Source organism: Babylonia areolata, chromosome 23 (assembly GCF_041734735.1).
Source record: "Babylonia areolata isolate BAREFJ2019XMU chromosome 23, ASM4173473v1, whole genome shotgun sequence".
NCBI classification, from domain to species: Eukaryota; Metazoa; Mollusca; class Gastropoda; order Neogastropoda; family Buccinidae; genus Babylonia; species Babylonia areolata.
Window position 1 is genome coordinate 12,704,646 of NC_134898.1, and position 14,829 is coordinate 12,719,474.

Consider the following 14,829-nt stretch of genomic DNA (forward strand, 5'->3'; position numbering starts at 1 on the left):
GAAAACTCAAGACGGTATTTAAATCATAAATATCAATTGCCAAAAAAAAATATGCATTTCAATGAAAATCATTCATCTCTCCCTTTTTGTGTCTTACTTGATATTCTTGAACACCTTGGAGTAGAAACTGAGGAATTTCTTGCGTTGCAGATCGCACTGTAGTGCAGCCTCCTTCATGATGACTTTCACCAGCTGAGCAACAATGGCTCGATCCACACCAGACTGAGTGTCCAGAAACAGCTGGCAGTACCTTTCCAAAAGCTCTGTAATGAAAAACACAAAAAACGTAATAATACAATGCATTTGTGCATTTGTCGCATGTAAGCATGCACGTAAATGTGGCACGTGTAGATGACTGAAAAAGAATGAAAAAGCATGCCTGCAAATTCAAGTGCGTGAGAGCACATCAATTATTTCTTCACAGAAGTGGTGAAAATCCAGAACAGACTTTATACATAAATGATGTGACATGCACTAAGTGTGGAGTGTTGGCCAAACGGTAAAGTGTCCACCTAGGAAGTGAGAGAATCTGAGCACACTGGTTCAATCCCTACATTTGCCAGCATTTAAAAAAAAATTTTTTTAATGTATTCATCTATTATTTATTCACTTTTTTTTCTTTTTCTTTTTTTTAATGTATTTATTCACTCTTTTTTTTCTTTTTTTTTCTCAAGGTCTTACTAAGCGCGTTGGGTTACGCTGGTGGTCAGGCATCTGCTTGGCAGATGTGGTGTAGAGTATATGGATTTTTCCGAACGCAGTGACGCCTCCTTGAGCTACTGAAACTGAAACTGAAACTGTTCCCCTCCACAAGAGTGGTGGTCTCGACACTAGTCATTTGGATGAGGCGATAAACCAAAATGCCGTGTGCAGCTTGCACTTATTGCACATAAATGAACCTACGGTGACAAAAGAGAAAAAAAGGTTGTCTCTGGCAAATTCCATACAAACAAAACATTTTGATAGAAAAACAACCTTGCAGGCAGAAAAAAAATGGTGGCAGTCTCCCCAGGACAGCAGCCCAAATTTCACACAGTGAAACCGGTTGTGACAAAAACCTAACACAATACAAGACATGCAGAATACAGCAACTCAGTTTATCATCCCATCGGAAAGACTAGCACCCAGACCACCACTCAAGGTCTAGTGGAGGGAAGAGTAAAATCCCTGTTCATATACAGCACTCAAACCTGTGGATACTTCCTCCTAATCAGCTGCATTACCTGTAGGCCACCACTCCACTAAAGTGAATTATACAGATGTCAAGAAAAGGCAGCAGCAGAAGACACATGCTGGCGAACCAACTCTATCAACATTCCGATACAAAGACTGCTACACACGCTGCATTTCCAGACTAGGACTGTTCAACCATCACTGACACTGTTCAAGCTCCAAAATGTGATGACCAACAGACGCAATCCATTACCTTATAAAACAGGTGGGGGCTGTTATTACTACTTGTGTGAATGCCTGCTGTCTTATCCCAACCCCATCCCCTCCAATAAACAAACACACCAGTTTACACTAAGGTAAATATATCTATAGTTATTTATGATTTTATTTAATAATCTAAAAACAACAATAAGCACAAACTGTTTAATTTTTTTTTTAACCACACACTCTATGAAGATCTTCAAGGTTTATACACCGCTATCGCTGACTCCTACCATCCCAGGTCTTGTCTGGAATTTCTATCCAGTAACGTCGGACGCTGAGTACATTTTTGAGGAGAATGCTGCTGTAGTCAGTGCCGAATGCCATGCAGGTGTAATCTCCCTTTATCACATCCAGAATGTGACTCAGCAACAGGCTGCTCTTCAACCGCCCACCATCTGCAACAAGAAAACATTCCAGAATGAGGTGATCAACTAACAAGTTTTCGGGGTCACTATTTTCACCGTTATGCGGCAAATCAAAGAAAGTTCTAGCCACAGCTATGCAATTTATGTCCTGGCAGCCATAATGATACACTCAACAACTTTTAATTTAACGGAGTGCAAAAACTGCATCAAAATCGAGCCAAAATGTGCTGAAGAATCACCCAAATCAAGTTGTCTTTGAAGTGAACGGCATGCAACAAAGATTATGAAACTTGATCTCTAATTCTCTCTCCCTGTTTCATTTTGTTTTTCAGGGTGGACGGGTGTAGTGGGGAGAAAGGGGAAAGGCAAGAACATGAAGGGGCAGGAGGGGCGGTTCTTGTAAGATAAATGTAAGCAAAAGCATGCATGGGAAACACAGATGCCAGAACTAAGCATGGATACACTGAGCCAATGGTTACTGAAGACAAGGAATATACACTGAATTCCATTTTTTTTAAATTAATTATACTGTCTGCAACACACACACCACTACAACATGTAAACAAACTTTAAACATTAACACACACACACACACACACACACACACACACACACACACACACACACACAGATGAAGAAGAAGAAGAAGAAGAAAAAAAGTTTTCTTAAAATCCTACATTTTTCAGCAGTGCGCACAACAAACTTGAACAAGGCGCTGACTTCATGCTTCTTTTTGTCCCGGTTTGCCAGCGTGGTAGCAGAGACATTTTCCTTTGCTTTCTGAAGAGCTTCTGTCTCAATGTGTACATATGCTATCACTGCCTGAAATCAAATATAAACAACACAACCCATGACTGCAAAAAGTTTATATTTTTTTTTTTTAAACACATAAAAAAAATCATCCATACATCTTCTTCTTCGTTCATGGGCTGCAACTCCAACGTTCACTCGTATGCACACGAGTGGGCTTTTACGTGTATGACCGTTTTTACCCCGCCATGTAGGCAGCCATACTCCGTTTTCGGGGGTGTGCATGCTGGGTATGTTCTTGTTTCCATAACCCACTGAACGCTGACATAGATTACAGGATCTTTAACGTGCGTATTTGATCTTCTGCTTGCATATACACACGAAGGGGGTTCAGGCACTAGCAGGTCTGCACATATGTTGACCTGGGAGATCGTAAAAATCTCCACCCTTTACCCACCAGGCGCCATCACCGTGATTCGAACCCGGGACCCTCAGATTGACAGTCCAACGCTTTAACCACTTGGCTATTACGCCTGTCGATCCATACATCAAAGCTAATCATGTTGTTTAAACCTGCCAGCCACTAAAGCCATGTAAAGCCTAAAAAGCAAACTGATATTACTGAGAAAGGTAAACTTTTACAGTACTATAAGTGATAATTACTGGGACTCATAGTATGTCCACAATGTTGTGACTTATGACTGAAGAAACCTGTGTTTATGAAGGAATCAAGAGAACTAATTTATGAATAATACCACCAAGATATACAAAAAAGTAATACAAAATATGTTTGCACATACCTGTATACATGTGCTGTCTGTGTACGTATATGAGCGAACATGTGCATGCATGCGTGTGTGTGTGTGCACGTATGCAGTGTATGTATGTGCTTGAGCATGTGTATGTGTGCACATGTATGTGTGTGTGTGTGTGTGTGTGTGAGGGGGTAGGGGGGTGAGGGGGTAAGTGTGCTCAATATATGTGAGTTCATGTGCTCTGTGTATGTGTGTGCATGTGTGTGTGTGTGTATGCTGTGTGGGTGGGTGTACTTGTGTACACATTATGTTCACTGGCATGCCTCTTCATACAAAGATCCTGAGCAAAACCCTTCACTTCATACAATGCATGGTGTACAAATTACAATAGTCAAAAGGCCAAATACCAGGGTACCAGGGTAAAACTGAAACTTCAGAGTAATGAACAAATATTCATTCTAGAAAATAAACATATAAGACCATTAAGGAAAGGGGAAGTACATACCTTGAGAACACCATCCCATGTGAGATGAGCTTTTGTTCCACGATGCCTTTCTTCACTGTGTTGAGTAAGAGCATTTGCAACTGATGATTTGGACAGCAAGCTTCTCAGGTTGTCAGCACCCTTCTGCAGGTGTAACATAAAACAAAACAAAGCAAATGTATAAAATAAACATTTAGAAGTATCAGGAAATGTGTAAAATGAACATTTGCACATATCAAGAGTGTTTCTGTTTCTTTCAATACCATTCAAAAAGAAAAAAAAAATATGTACGTGTGTGTGTGTGTGTGTGGTTGTTTGTCTCTCCCATGTGGAAGCTTGTATCTGTGTGTGTGTGTGCGTGTGAGAGAAAGAGAGAGGGGGGGGGGGGGATTAATGTGCATCTCTGTGTGTGGACAGTTGTGTGTGCTCATGTATGCTGTGTGTGCATATGAATGTTAGTATGCCCATCCATTTGATCATGTTTTGAGAGAGAGCTAATTTTAATATCATTTGACAGTGAAAATTCATCCTTTACCAATTCTTTAAAAAGTCATCAATATATGGGGTTGTTTTTTTTCCAATATTCATCCTTTACCAATTCTTTAAAAAGTCATCAATATATGGGGTTTTTTTTTCCCAATACCTTTCGATCTGTAATTTTATCAGCATCAAGACTTCTCAGAACCGCAGCCAAGTCTGCTAAGTTATCCATCATCTGAAAGAGAAGAGCCACAATAGAATTTTTCTCATGTAATTTACTGATTGTATGTCTTTTACTAAAGTAACTAGATACATTCACTAAGTCTTGCAAACACCTTGAACACTTCAATATTTTGCTTTATAGTATCAGTTAATTTAACTTCAATATTAGCATGCAGGCAGAACAAACAATATTACAAAGTTATAACAAAAATTATAACTAAAATGAATAAAGTTATAACAAAAATTATAACTAAAATGAATAAACTTGTCTGTTTCAGCGTGTGCTGCAGTAATTTTTAACTGCAATCATAGTGCCATGGCATCTCAATCTGTAATCACTGTCGTTGTGTTTTTTCTGGTTTATGTATTACACCTGGTTACAAAGGAGTTATCACTTGTAACCAGTTCTCAAATACTAACACAATGAATGGTAATATTGTTTCCTATCATGAACAAATTATACAAGATATAATGAACACATCCTGGTCACTATATTCATAATACTATTGTCTTCTATCCACCCACTCAATACCCCTGTCCACAAACACGCAACAATGTTCCTGATGAAAGGAGATTTGATCCAAAACTGTAAGACTGATAAACCTCACAACCAAACATAATCTTAAACATTTTGGCTGGTTACAGTCCTGATGAATCAACCTTAAACATTTAAAAAAATTTTTTTTTATCTTACTTTAAATTTTGGTCAATTCGATACAGGAGTAGTCGCAGCTCATGGTGACAGTTAATGCTATATTTTTACTTTTTAAAATGAATGGTTATAACTTGACAATAATAAGATAAAGGGGTTAAAAACATCTTCCTTGAAACTGCCTACCTTCTGTCTGCAATTTGTCTACTGCATTCAAAAACTCTCTCTTGGGATGTCTGTCACTGTAGTTGCAGTTGGTTCAGCTGGCAAAATGGAGTGATCATTGTACCCTGCTGGAACAAAATCCAATAAAGGCATTAATTTAGGGTTGAAGGGAGAGGGTGAATTGTGTGCATATCAGTGAGAGGGTGGGAGGGGTTGGGAGGTGGGGGGGGAGCTCAGATGATAGTTATAAACTTCATGACAGTAAAACCTGCCAATAACTGTAGATGACTCAACTGATAATAATCGAACAAAAAGTAGTGACACCAGGACACATTCAAAACTAAGCCACTGATGTTGTATACATCATTAATATCACTGAGTAAACTGTCAGCTATTTCCGGTCACCAACCGCATCAACTGATAATGAACAAAAACAAAACAAAAAGTAGAACCAGCACAATAATGCCAAATAGTTTGTTTAAAAAAAAAAATTCAAATCGATAGTGAGCCACTGATAATGTATACTGTCAACTATCTGGAATCACCAACTTATTGATGTATCAATAAGAAATCTGAAGCATTACACACTGCTTTTTTTTTATATCATCATACATGAAACTTGAAAGATCCAAGACTTTATTTTGTGGCCGCCATTTTCGCGGACTTTTGTGGCTGTGATTTAGAGTAGTCTCCCTTCACCACCCACCCCCACTGACTGCCACAACCAACTCAAAGCTTTTTTTATCTTTTTTTTTAATAAATAAATCTTAGATATAACCATACGTTGACTTGTCCATTTATCAACAAGAGTACGAAATATTTAGCTGTCTAATTAATTGACTTCGAAATCTCGTTCCTTTCCAACTTCATCTCGTTCTGCTGTGAGAGAATAGACACGAGACGGTACTTGGCAACAGATACATAGTTTCTGCTGGAGCTTGACAGGATCATTTGAGTGAAAGGGGGTTCTCATTTAGTCCAAAATGACTTCGTACAAGGTAAATTTGACTTCCTAATTTCTTGCATACTTTATTTGTGTGCTTGGCATGAAGAAGGATGATTTTTATTTGTATAGAAGTCTTCTTGCACATGTCAAAGATGTCTGAAATTTTGTGAAAAGGCCGGTGGCAACTGACATTGACAGATATAAATGTAAACACAAACACACCACGCATAAACACACACATATATACAGAAATGCACGATTTAGTTTGCGATTTAGTTCACGACATGGGCACGCACAACACACACACACACACACACACACACATATGAATGCACACCCAAGTGACAGGTCTTATCAGAGAAACGTTCCAAAAACAGGCTTTGTTTTTGCAAGGTAAGATTAGAATAAATGATGAAATGATGTAAAGACAGTTACAAAGTGAATAAGCCTCATAAGAGAGCAAGAGAATATTTGTATTTATATTTCATTTCATCACAACAGATTTCTCTGTGTGAAATTCAGGCTGCTCTCTCCAGGCAGAGCATGTCGCTACACTACAGCGCCACCCCTTTTCTGTAGTTTTTCCTGCTTGCAGTTTTATTTGTTTTTCCTATCGAAATGGATTTTTCTACAGAATTTTGCCAGGAACAACCCTTTTGTTGCTGTGTGTTCTTTTACGTGCGCTAAGTGCATGCTGCACACGGGACCTCGGTTTATCGTCTCATCCAAATGACTAACGTCCATACCACCACTCACGGTCTAGTGGAGGGGGAGAAAATATCGGCGGCTGAGCTGTGATTCGAACCAGCGCAATATTAATTAAGAGCAAGATTACCAGGATTAAATCATGCCATGTTGCTTCTGCCCTCTGTAAACATTTGAAATGTCTTTGAAATTCCATCACATTTTGCTCACTTACATTGACAGGTGTTTTTTTCTCTCTTTTTTTTTTCTTTTTGCTGGCGAATCATCTGCACCAGTTCAGTGGCATTACTCCCAAGCTCCTTATCCTGAGTTCCCAATGCAACATAGTTACACCCAGATTTATCTGCCACAGTCCTGTACAACAGCTTGCATTCCACAGGCGGTTTTCAATGTTTTCAATGTTAGGTTGGCAGGAGAGGCAGAAGCAGAAGGTACTGTCCTGTTTCTTTATCACTGAGGTGGTTTTTAGTAGTTCCTGTTCCAGTTTGTCATCTGCAGGGTACTAGCAACATTGCTTAATGTTTAATGACAATAATTAGTTAATTTGCAGAGCCAAGTTGAGCAAGTGTTCACACAGCTCTTGCAATGGCTATCACCCATGAACATGCTGACATCAAAAGTTTTAAAAGCAACGGACCACAAGCATGGAAATAGAGCGGAAATTAGAAACTGAGTTCACACCTGATAGCAGGGCATGAAAGGCAACAGAATTTGAGACAATGTTTTATGTATTTAATGAAAAGGATTGATGAGGCTGCTGCTCTGGAAAACCATTCCATTTAGGTTTAGAAGGTAAGACTCTCTCTCTCTGCTTTTGTCCCTGTCTCTCTCCTTCCTTTGTCAGTATTGGTATGGTCATTGCTGTTTCATTGGCTCTGTGAGTCTGTCACTCATATTGTGGCACTGTTAAAAATCTGTCTTGCTGGTGATTTAATCAACATCATATTCTTTCTTGCAGGCAGCTGATTCCAAGAGGGAAGAATTCCGCAAGTATTTGGAGAAGGCGGGAGTTTTGGATTCACTAACAAAAGGTAATGACCAACAACGACAACACCAACGACAGAAAAACAAACAAACAGACAAAAACTTGCTGAAGGTCATATGGTTTTATTATGATTACTAATTAATATTATCAAGGGCTTCTCTTGGGCCTTCCAGGGATTCTTTTACCATTATTGTAGGGTATGCCATACCACCTTCAGATGGTGACTCAAATGCTGCACACTCTATTCAAGTGGCTGTATTTGTACAAAGGCAGTCATTTCTGCTAGTCATAATCATCCAGAAATCTGCGCCAAGACGTTGTGAAGGGAAACAACTCTACTTCAGCAGACTATCCTGGCATCAGATACACGATTTTCTCACTTTTTATGTGTTTGTTCCAGAACATCCCATTCCCAGGGACCCCTCAGTTAACATACATTGTGTCCATTCCATTTCCAAAGCGTCAAGGACACATTTTGTGCATTATCAGAAGCCATATGTTATCCCTTGTTAATAGCAAACTTGCCGTTTATACACTTAAATTATTATTTTTCAAACAGTAGGTGTTTCATTAATACACTTAGAAATAGTAAATGTATAAACACACTCCAGGTTACCTTTTTATTTGAAGTGTGTGTGAGTTGTCGCTGTGTGTATGTTTTTTGTGACTGTTACATGCATGTGTTACTTTTAATGTACACATGTGTTTGCATCCATGCAAGTGGAGGTCTGTGGTATAAATGTGTTTGCCTTTTGCTGTTTAATCTTTTTCATTTTCTGTTTCAGTCCTTGTTGGCTTGTATGAAGAACCAGAGAAGCCTAACAATGCTCTGGAGTATCCTTTTCTAATTTAGTGCATTAAAGATAAACCAAATACCTTGATTACTGACAGTATGAATTTTAAAAGAACAAAAATGAATGAATATATATATTTAAAAAGGTTACATTGCTTTTAGTACAATAGTCAATAATTAGAATAATCAAGCATGATACTTTTCCGCCGTTACGCGGAAAATCGCCGTGGTTCATTACAAATCAGCCGTTCAAAATATCGATCCGCCGCCAGTGAAGATGATTCCGCCGCACGAAACTTTGATTTCCGCGGAGCGACACATTTCAATAAATTCTGGAAGGCGGGGGTCATTTTTGGCTCTGCACCGGTTTCCAATCAATGATCATCATAGTAGGCCTATCCCAGAATTCACTTCCGCTTCGCGGGAAGTCTCGTTTGTTGACCGGCTTACTCTAGGCTACAGCGACGTAGATCTAGGCTACAGTGAACGACTCACACAAATTGTCAATGCCAAGGCCTGTTTTCATTGAACGGACAGCTAAAACATCTTCTTTTGATCTGAGCCTTCTTCTCAAAGAAATCTTGTTGAGTGTCCTGTACGTGCATATGCCTCCTCCATGTTCCTGCAAAACCCCCGTTTTACAACTACATCCAGAGTAAAACTAAAAGTTTTCCTGTTTCTGGGACAGACCTGTTTGGATGACTTAACTTTGCTGAATGACATTTTGCTGTTGGATAAATTTACCTGTGGATTGGTGGTCCGGTAAGGCTATAATTCATGCATGATCATTTTTTATCATACTAACAGCGTTTCTTTGTAATGTTCTGTGTGCTTTTCTCACACCCAGTTTGCCCCTGACAGTAACAATACTAATTTTTCCAGGTAAATTCTAACACATGGAATGGGCTTGCAAGGATTGCTCCAACTGACTTTTTAGTGTCTATATAGACTATATACTAATCAATAGACACGAAAAAGTCAGTTGGAGCAACCCTTGCAAGCCCATTCCATGTGTTTTGTTGTTATGTGTTCTTACTCTGATTTTATATATATATGGCTAATTCGTGTTCAAAATGTCAAATTTCCCCGGAGGAGCATGCCCCCGGATCCCCCCCTCCCCCCCCTTTTTTTTGGGGGGGGGCGGGGGGATTGTACCATGTTAAGCCTCGTTCTAAAGATGGGGGGGGGGGGGGGGAGTAAACAGTTACACTAATTGAGAAAATCCATGTCTGTATTAATTAGTCTTTTATTTTTGACACTGTTGTGGGTTCAGTCCACAGGAAAAAAAAATCCTCTTTTTTTTTTTCCAATTTCAGCTGCATTTTTTGTTGTCTGATTTTCCTCTTTTTTTTTTCCTGCCTTGGTGGCATGCCTGATAATGATTGAATATGAGTTCGAATTTTCTGCAGTGTTGATTTGTACTCCAATTGTAGTTTGAGTGGTATAAGATGAATGTTCACTTGCTGTTTCATGCTTATATTAGAAGATTCTGTAGTTAACAGAATGGTACTTGCACATTCTTTATAAGTGAATATCTCCAGAAATAAAACTTCCTTGATCTTAAGAAAACAAACAGAGGTGGTTTTTAGAATCATGGTAAACAGTGGCTGACAACATGAATGATGGGCACAAATTCCTGTGTTGTTGTTATGCTTATTGTTGGTCTCATACTGGAAAAAAAACAACAAAAAAACGTTTAGTAATTATTGGAAAAGAAGGAAGATTTTAACCAAATTTGTCTGAAAACTTCCAGGCAATCAGTGTAATTTTATCACCAGTTTAATTGCACATACTTAGCCGTGACTTACTAGTGCAGACTCCAGCAGGGGTCTGACATTCCTGTCGTGTGCAAACTACTATCTGCCTATGCGGAGAAAACGAAAGTAGCTAGGGCCGATACCTCCCGGAAATAGGTAACTTCCCCTCAGTGTAATTTTATCACCAGTTTAGTATTAGTATAGTATTACTGTATTAGTTTATATATTTTTCTTCTTCCTTTTTTTCCCCCTTTCTCTCTTTTTGTGGAGCACAGTTTCTGTCTGCAAATATTCCTGTGAGAAAGGTTTTAAAGTTTGTCTTTATTTTCTAGCCTGATAACCCACCAAACACTGGCTTCAGGCTTTCCCTTTGATTTTCAGTCATTTGTTTACCACCACTTACCAAACTTTTGATAAACAAAAAGACAACAAAAGGAAGATTGGTCTCAACCTCTAAATGAGGGAGGTCATGGCATTTACAAGTAAAGTTGATATGTATTTGTGTGTGTTGTAAATATATACATTAATCGAGTCATGAGCATGAATGGAAGAACAGTGTAGAGTGTTGCCCTTGACCTACTGTCAGCTTTCTGCGTCAACATCTGGGCGCTTCGGGTCCTGACACTGCTGATGTGGAAGCGCTGAAGTTGGAAGTGACGGAGCTCAGACAGAAATGTGAGCAGCTGCAAGAGGAGAACAATGAGCTCAAGGCAAAGGTAGGGGTGCTTTAGTTGTTCTTTCAGAATAAAAACAGGCAGGCTTGCACACTGAACAGACATGTGCACATACACACATTACTGACTCGTGCACACATCCGCACACACACACACACACACACACACACATACACAGATGTTCACTCACAAATGTATCGGCACACACCAGAACACGCTGTCGGTTATCTCAAAGAAGGATGAAAAAAAATTTCAGCTGATGTTTTTTACAGACGAGACTGAGGAGGACATGTTGATTGCAAGAAAAATATTTCTGTATTTGTGTTTTAACATAGATGGAAGTACTGGGAAAGAACAGTGCAAGCAGAGCTGCATTTCAGTCTTTAATTGTATCCAATACAGAAAAATGTTGTGTCCAGTTAGTTGCCGGCAAATATGAGTTGTTAATCCTCTGTATGAGCACAATCATCAGATCTTTAATGTGTAGTTTCAGTGTGTTTTTGTTTTGTTGTTTGATTTTTTGTTGTTGTTGTTTTTAGGGTGGAGGTAGGTAGTTTAGACGTATAAATGGTATCCAAAATGTGGTAATTGTAGAAATTAGTTTCATGATTTTCAGATGTAAATTTATAAGATTATTTGTACTTTTTTGTTTTTTTAAAGCTTTTTTTCATTCATGAGAAAGTGAACAGTTTCAATATTACTTCTTTTCTTTTTATACATTTTTTGAAAAAAATTAACAACCAAATAAGCAAAGCTGCCATGTTTAAATAAATGTATTAGCATGCAAATGTACATATCCTTATAGTCACAGTTATATTCACATTGCTTGCTTCGTACAATTATTGTAGTTTTAGCTGTAAGTCATTGCAAGTCATTTGACTTTGTGTACATATGTATCAGTTTATTAAAGTGTACCATTTTCACATGCACAAATGATAAATGCTGACACAGAATTTAAAGTGGAATTTATCCATTGTCAGTGGAAACTATTAACTGAGTCTCTTTTTACGGAAGCGTCATACATGTACATTTTACAGGTGCAGCAGTATGAGCCTCCAGCAGAACCAGAAGTGCCAGAGAACTAGAGATACCATCCTGCTGTAATTCCTGCCTTCATTCCGTTCCATTCTTTGACCTTCATTACCGCTCAGAAGGATTCTGTTCTCTGTGAACAACAAAAAAAAAAAAGGTTAAAATGTTTTGTTTAAATTTTAAGTGTCCTCTTATGGAGGGATACCTATGATGGCAAGAATATGAAAAAGAAAGGGACACTTGCAGCATAGACTTTTAGTGGTAATTTTTGCTGCTTGGTCAAGACAGACCCTTTGTTGTTTTTTTTTGTTGTTTTTTTTCTTCTTTCGTATTCAAAGATATTTTTATTTTCCAGCAGGAGTCTGGACTGTGATTTCTGTTCTTTTATTTTTTTTGGCTTTGTTTGGGGTTGTGAACATTTTGCTGTCATGGTTTTAAGATATTTCGTTTTACTTTGAAAGTTTTATGTCCATAGAACAAGAGGGCCCTCAGGTATAAGGTGAAAAGATTATAAATGATTTTATTTTGCCTTATAATATGATGTTTTTTTTGGTTTTTTGAAATATTGATCTGAGCTGTCAAGTGTTGATGTGTGAATGACAATTACTCTTTTCATGTAGAGTGTTGCAGATAACAATAGAACAGTACAGATATGCTTTTTTTTTTTTTCATTATGAAAATAGGTTAAGCAAATTCTTTGCAGAGGGAAATACATTCATATATATTCATGGATGCAAATACACGTCAGCGTTTGCATACACAAACACAATCACTTCATACCTAGATTCAGATATCACAAACCAGTGTACAACGAGAACACCTTCACTATGAACATGATCTAAAATGACACCTCTTCTCTGCGCCTGCACACTCTCCACTCTCACTCTCAGAATGTTTTAAGAATCTTGTTTATAGTTGTATGACTATCAAAATCAAGTTAATGCAAAGTGTGATATGACATTTTGGTTGTGTGAGATTGTTGTATTAAATATGTAATAAACTCACCAGTTTTAACAGTGCATTGTACAGAATCAAGTCTCACTATGATTAAGTTTCTGTTAAGTATATAAAATGAAGAGAGAGAAAAATTCAGAAGAGAATGCCGGTAAGCATCAGAACATTCTGTGAAGCGTGACTTATTATTTTTATTCAAACCAACCAATAATAAACATAATAACACATATAGTCAAACCTTGGGTGATAGTTTAATTCAGGTATTGTTTGTTCAACTGGGACCTTAAAGCAAGTTTTTCTTTTCAGACTTAACCCATTCAGTGCCAGAGAAATTGTTAAAAAAAAATTTTTTTTAATTTTAAGAAAAAAATAATTAAAAAAAAAAAAAAATGCTTTCCCCTTGCCTGGGATTTTTTAGGATTATGGGATAATAAATTTTAACCAAGAGGCAAAGCCTTCAAGACTCACTTGTGCTTCATGCTTTATCCAGTTAAGTAATCACGAGGAGAGAAAAAAACAGAGATTAACAAAATTGTTAAAAAGTGTTCTGTATTAAATTTGATATATAAAAATAAGCTTGGGAGAAAAAAAAAGAAAGGCATGCGAGCAGGATCAAACCATGCATGTTCAGTTCCGAAGCAAGCAGACTAATCCCCACTGCTGCAGTGCGTCTGACGTCATTTGACTAAATTTGATATTTAAACCTATGTTGTTTTCGTCTTTGTGTCATAAACAGATGTGATTGTATTGGACTTAATAACGCTGTTTAGATCACATTTTTTGTGTTTTTATTATATCGCGATTATTCTTCTTTCAATTAAAAGAGACTTCCCATTGCTTTAAGCACATTGCAACGCACGGTAGATCTTTAGATTTGCATGAACCAGTCTACAACGGCCTGAAAGAAATGATCGATTCAATTTTTCTTAATGTTCATTCCAGTTAATTCAGTGTCCACAATAGAATATTTATACACTTTGATGTTGTAGTTAGTATCACTTTATGAGTATCCTGAATTTGTATTTATTTCTTTTAATTGTGAACAAAAAAACAAGGTCACGTCGTCTACAACCTACCTTTAGCAACTCAGTGGGAAGCAGTTTTTTAGAATTTTCGGATTTCGGAATGAATCTCAGTGAAATGAACCGTTAATGATCCAGAAATACGGCTTAATTCGGAAGCCTTACAACCTATTATTGGTATGACTGTTAATTTTTTTTTTCATACATTGTTAAAGCCAACTTTGGTATTGACAGACAAAGTATTTCCAGAGAAAATGACAATGTTAAAGTTTACCACGGACACACAGACATACATACAGACACATATACACACACACAGACAACCAAACACTGGGTTATAACATAGACTCACTTTGTTTACACAAGTGAAGATAATAATTTTTATGCATAAAGAAAGTCAGTTTCAACCTCCACAGAATGACACCTAGAAAGAAAAGAAAATATAGCTGGAAATAGTATAATCATTGTCTAAGCTTTTCTTACACCTAAGTGCATCCCCCTTTAGAGGAGAGAGTGCTTTGATGATATTTCCTTCCTCCTGGTTGTAACTGATCCTACAAAGTGTCTGCTGTGCATCCACTGTGTCTCCTCTATAGATTGGTCAGCCGATCAGCAACAAAAAGCCTGACAAAATGATTCAAAACAAAACAA

General features: G+C 37.7%; 2 protein-coding genes across 3 annotated transcripts in view; one reads left to right on the forward strand and one right to left on the reverse strand.

Annotated features, from left to right (window-relative positions):
* Window positions 1-5,985, reverse strand: part of LOC143297768 (serine-protein kinase ATM-like) — a 113,926-nt gene extending 107,941 nt beyond the window's left edge. Inside the window, exons 1-7 of one of the 2 annotated variants that reach the window (XM_076610238.1) lie at window positions 5,923-5,985; window positions 5,332-5,438; window positions 4,435-4,506; window positions 3,813-3,935; window positions 2,480-2,624; window positions 1,668-1,832; window positions 98-263 (exon numbers count right to left, since the gene is read on the reverse strand). In XM_076610238.1, coding sequence (XP_076466353.1) covers window positions 98-263; window positions 1,668-1,832; window positions 2,480-2,624; window positions 3,813-3,935; window positions 4,435-4,506 — 671 coding nt within the window. In that variant the 5' untranslated portion in view covers window positions 5,332-5,438; window positions 5,923-5,985. The remainder of the gene's footprint in view (window positions 1-97; window positions 264-1,667; window positions 1,833-2,479; window positions 2,625-3,812; window positions 3,936-4,434; window positions 4,507-5,331; window positions 5,439-5,922) is intronic. The other variant, XM_076610239.1, reaches the window with a different exon arrangement.
* A 173-nt stretch (window positions 5,986-6,158) lies between these two features.
* On the forward strand, window positions 6,159-13,221 carry LOC143298029 (c-Myc-binding protein-like). Its single transcript, XM_076610690.1, has 5 exons — window positions 6,159-6,308; window positions 7,920-7,992; window positions 8,732-8,780; window positions 11,083-11,212; window positions 12,208-13,221. Exons 1-5 carry the CDS (start codon window positions 6,294-6,296, stop codon window positions 12,253-12,255), a joined length of 315 nt encoding a protein of 104 aa, XP_076466805.1. The 5' UTR covers window positions 6,159-6,293; the 3' UTR covers window positions 12,256-13,221.
* The last annotated feature ends 1,608 nt before the right edge of the window (window positions 13,222-14,829 follow it).

Bases quoted from the DNA above. Each gene is read 5' to 3' on its own strand.
- LOC143298029 (XM_076610690.1), top strand. The intron at 8,781-11,082 runs GTATCCTTTTCT...ACCTACTGTCAG, and splicing joins AAGCCTAACAATGCTCTGGA to CTTTCTGCGTCAACATCTGG. The intron at 11,213-12,207 runs GTAGGGGTGCTT...TACATTTTACAG, and splicing joins ACAATGAGCTCAAGGCAAAG to GTGCAGCAGTATGAGCCTCC.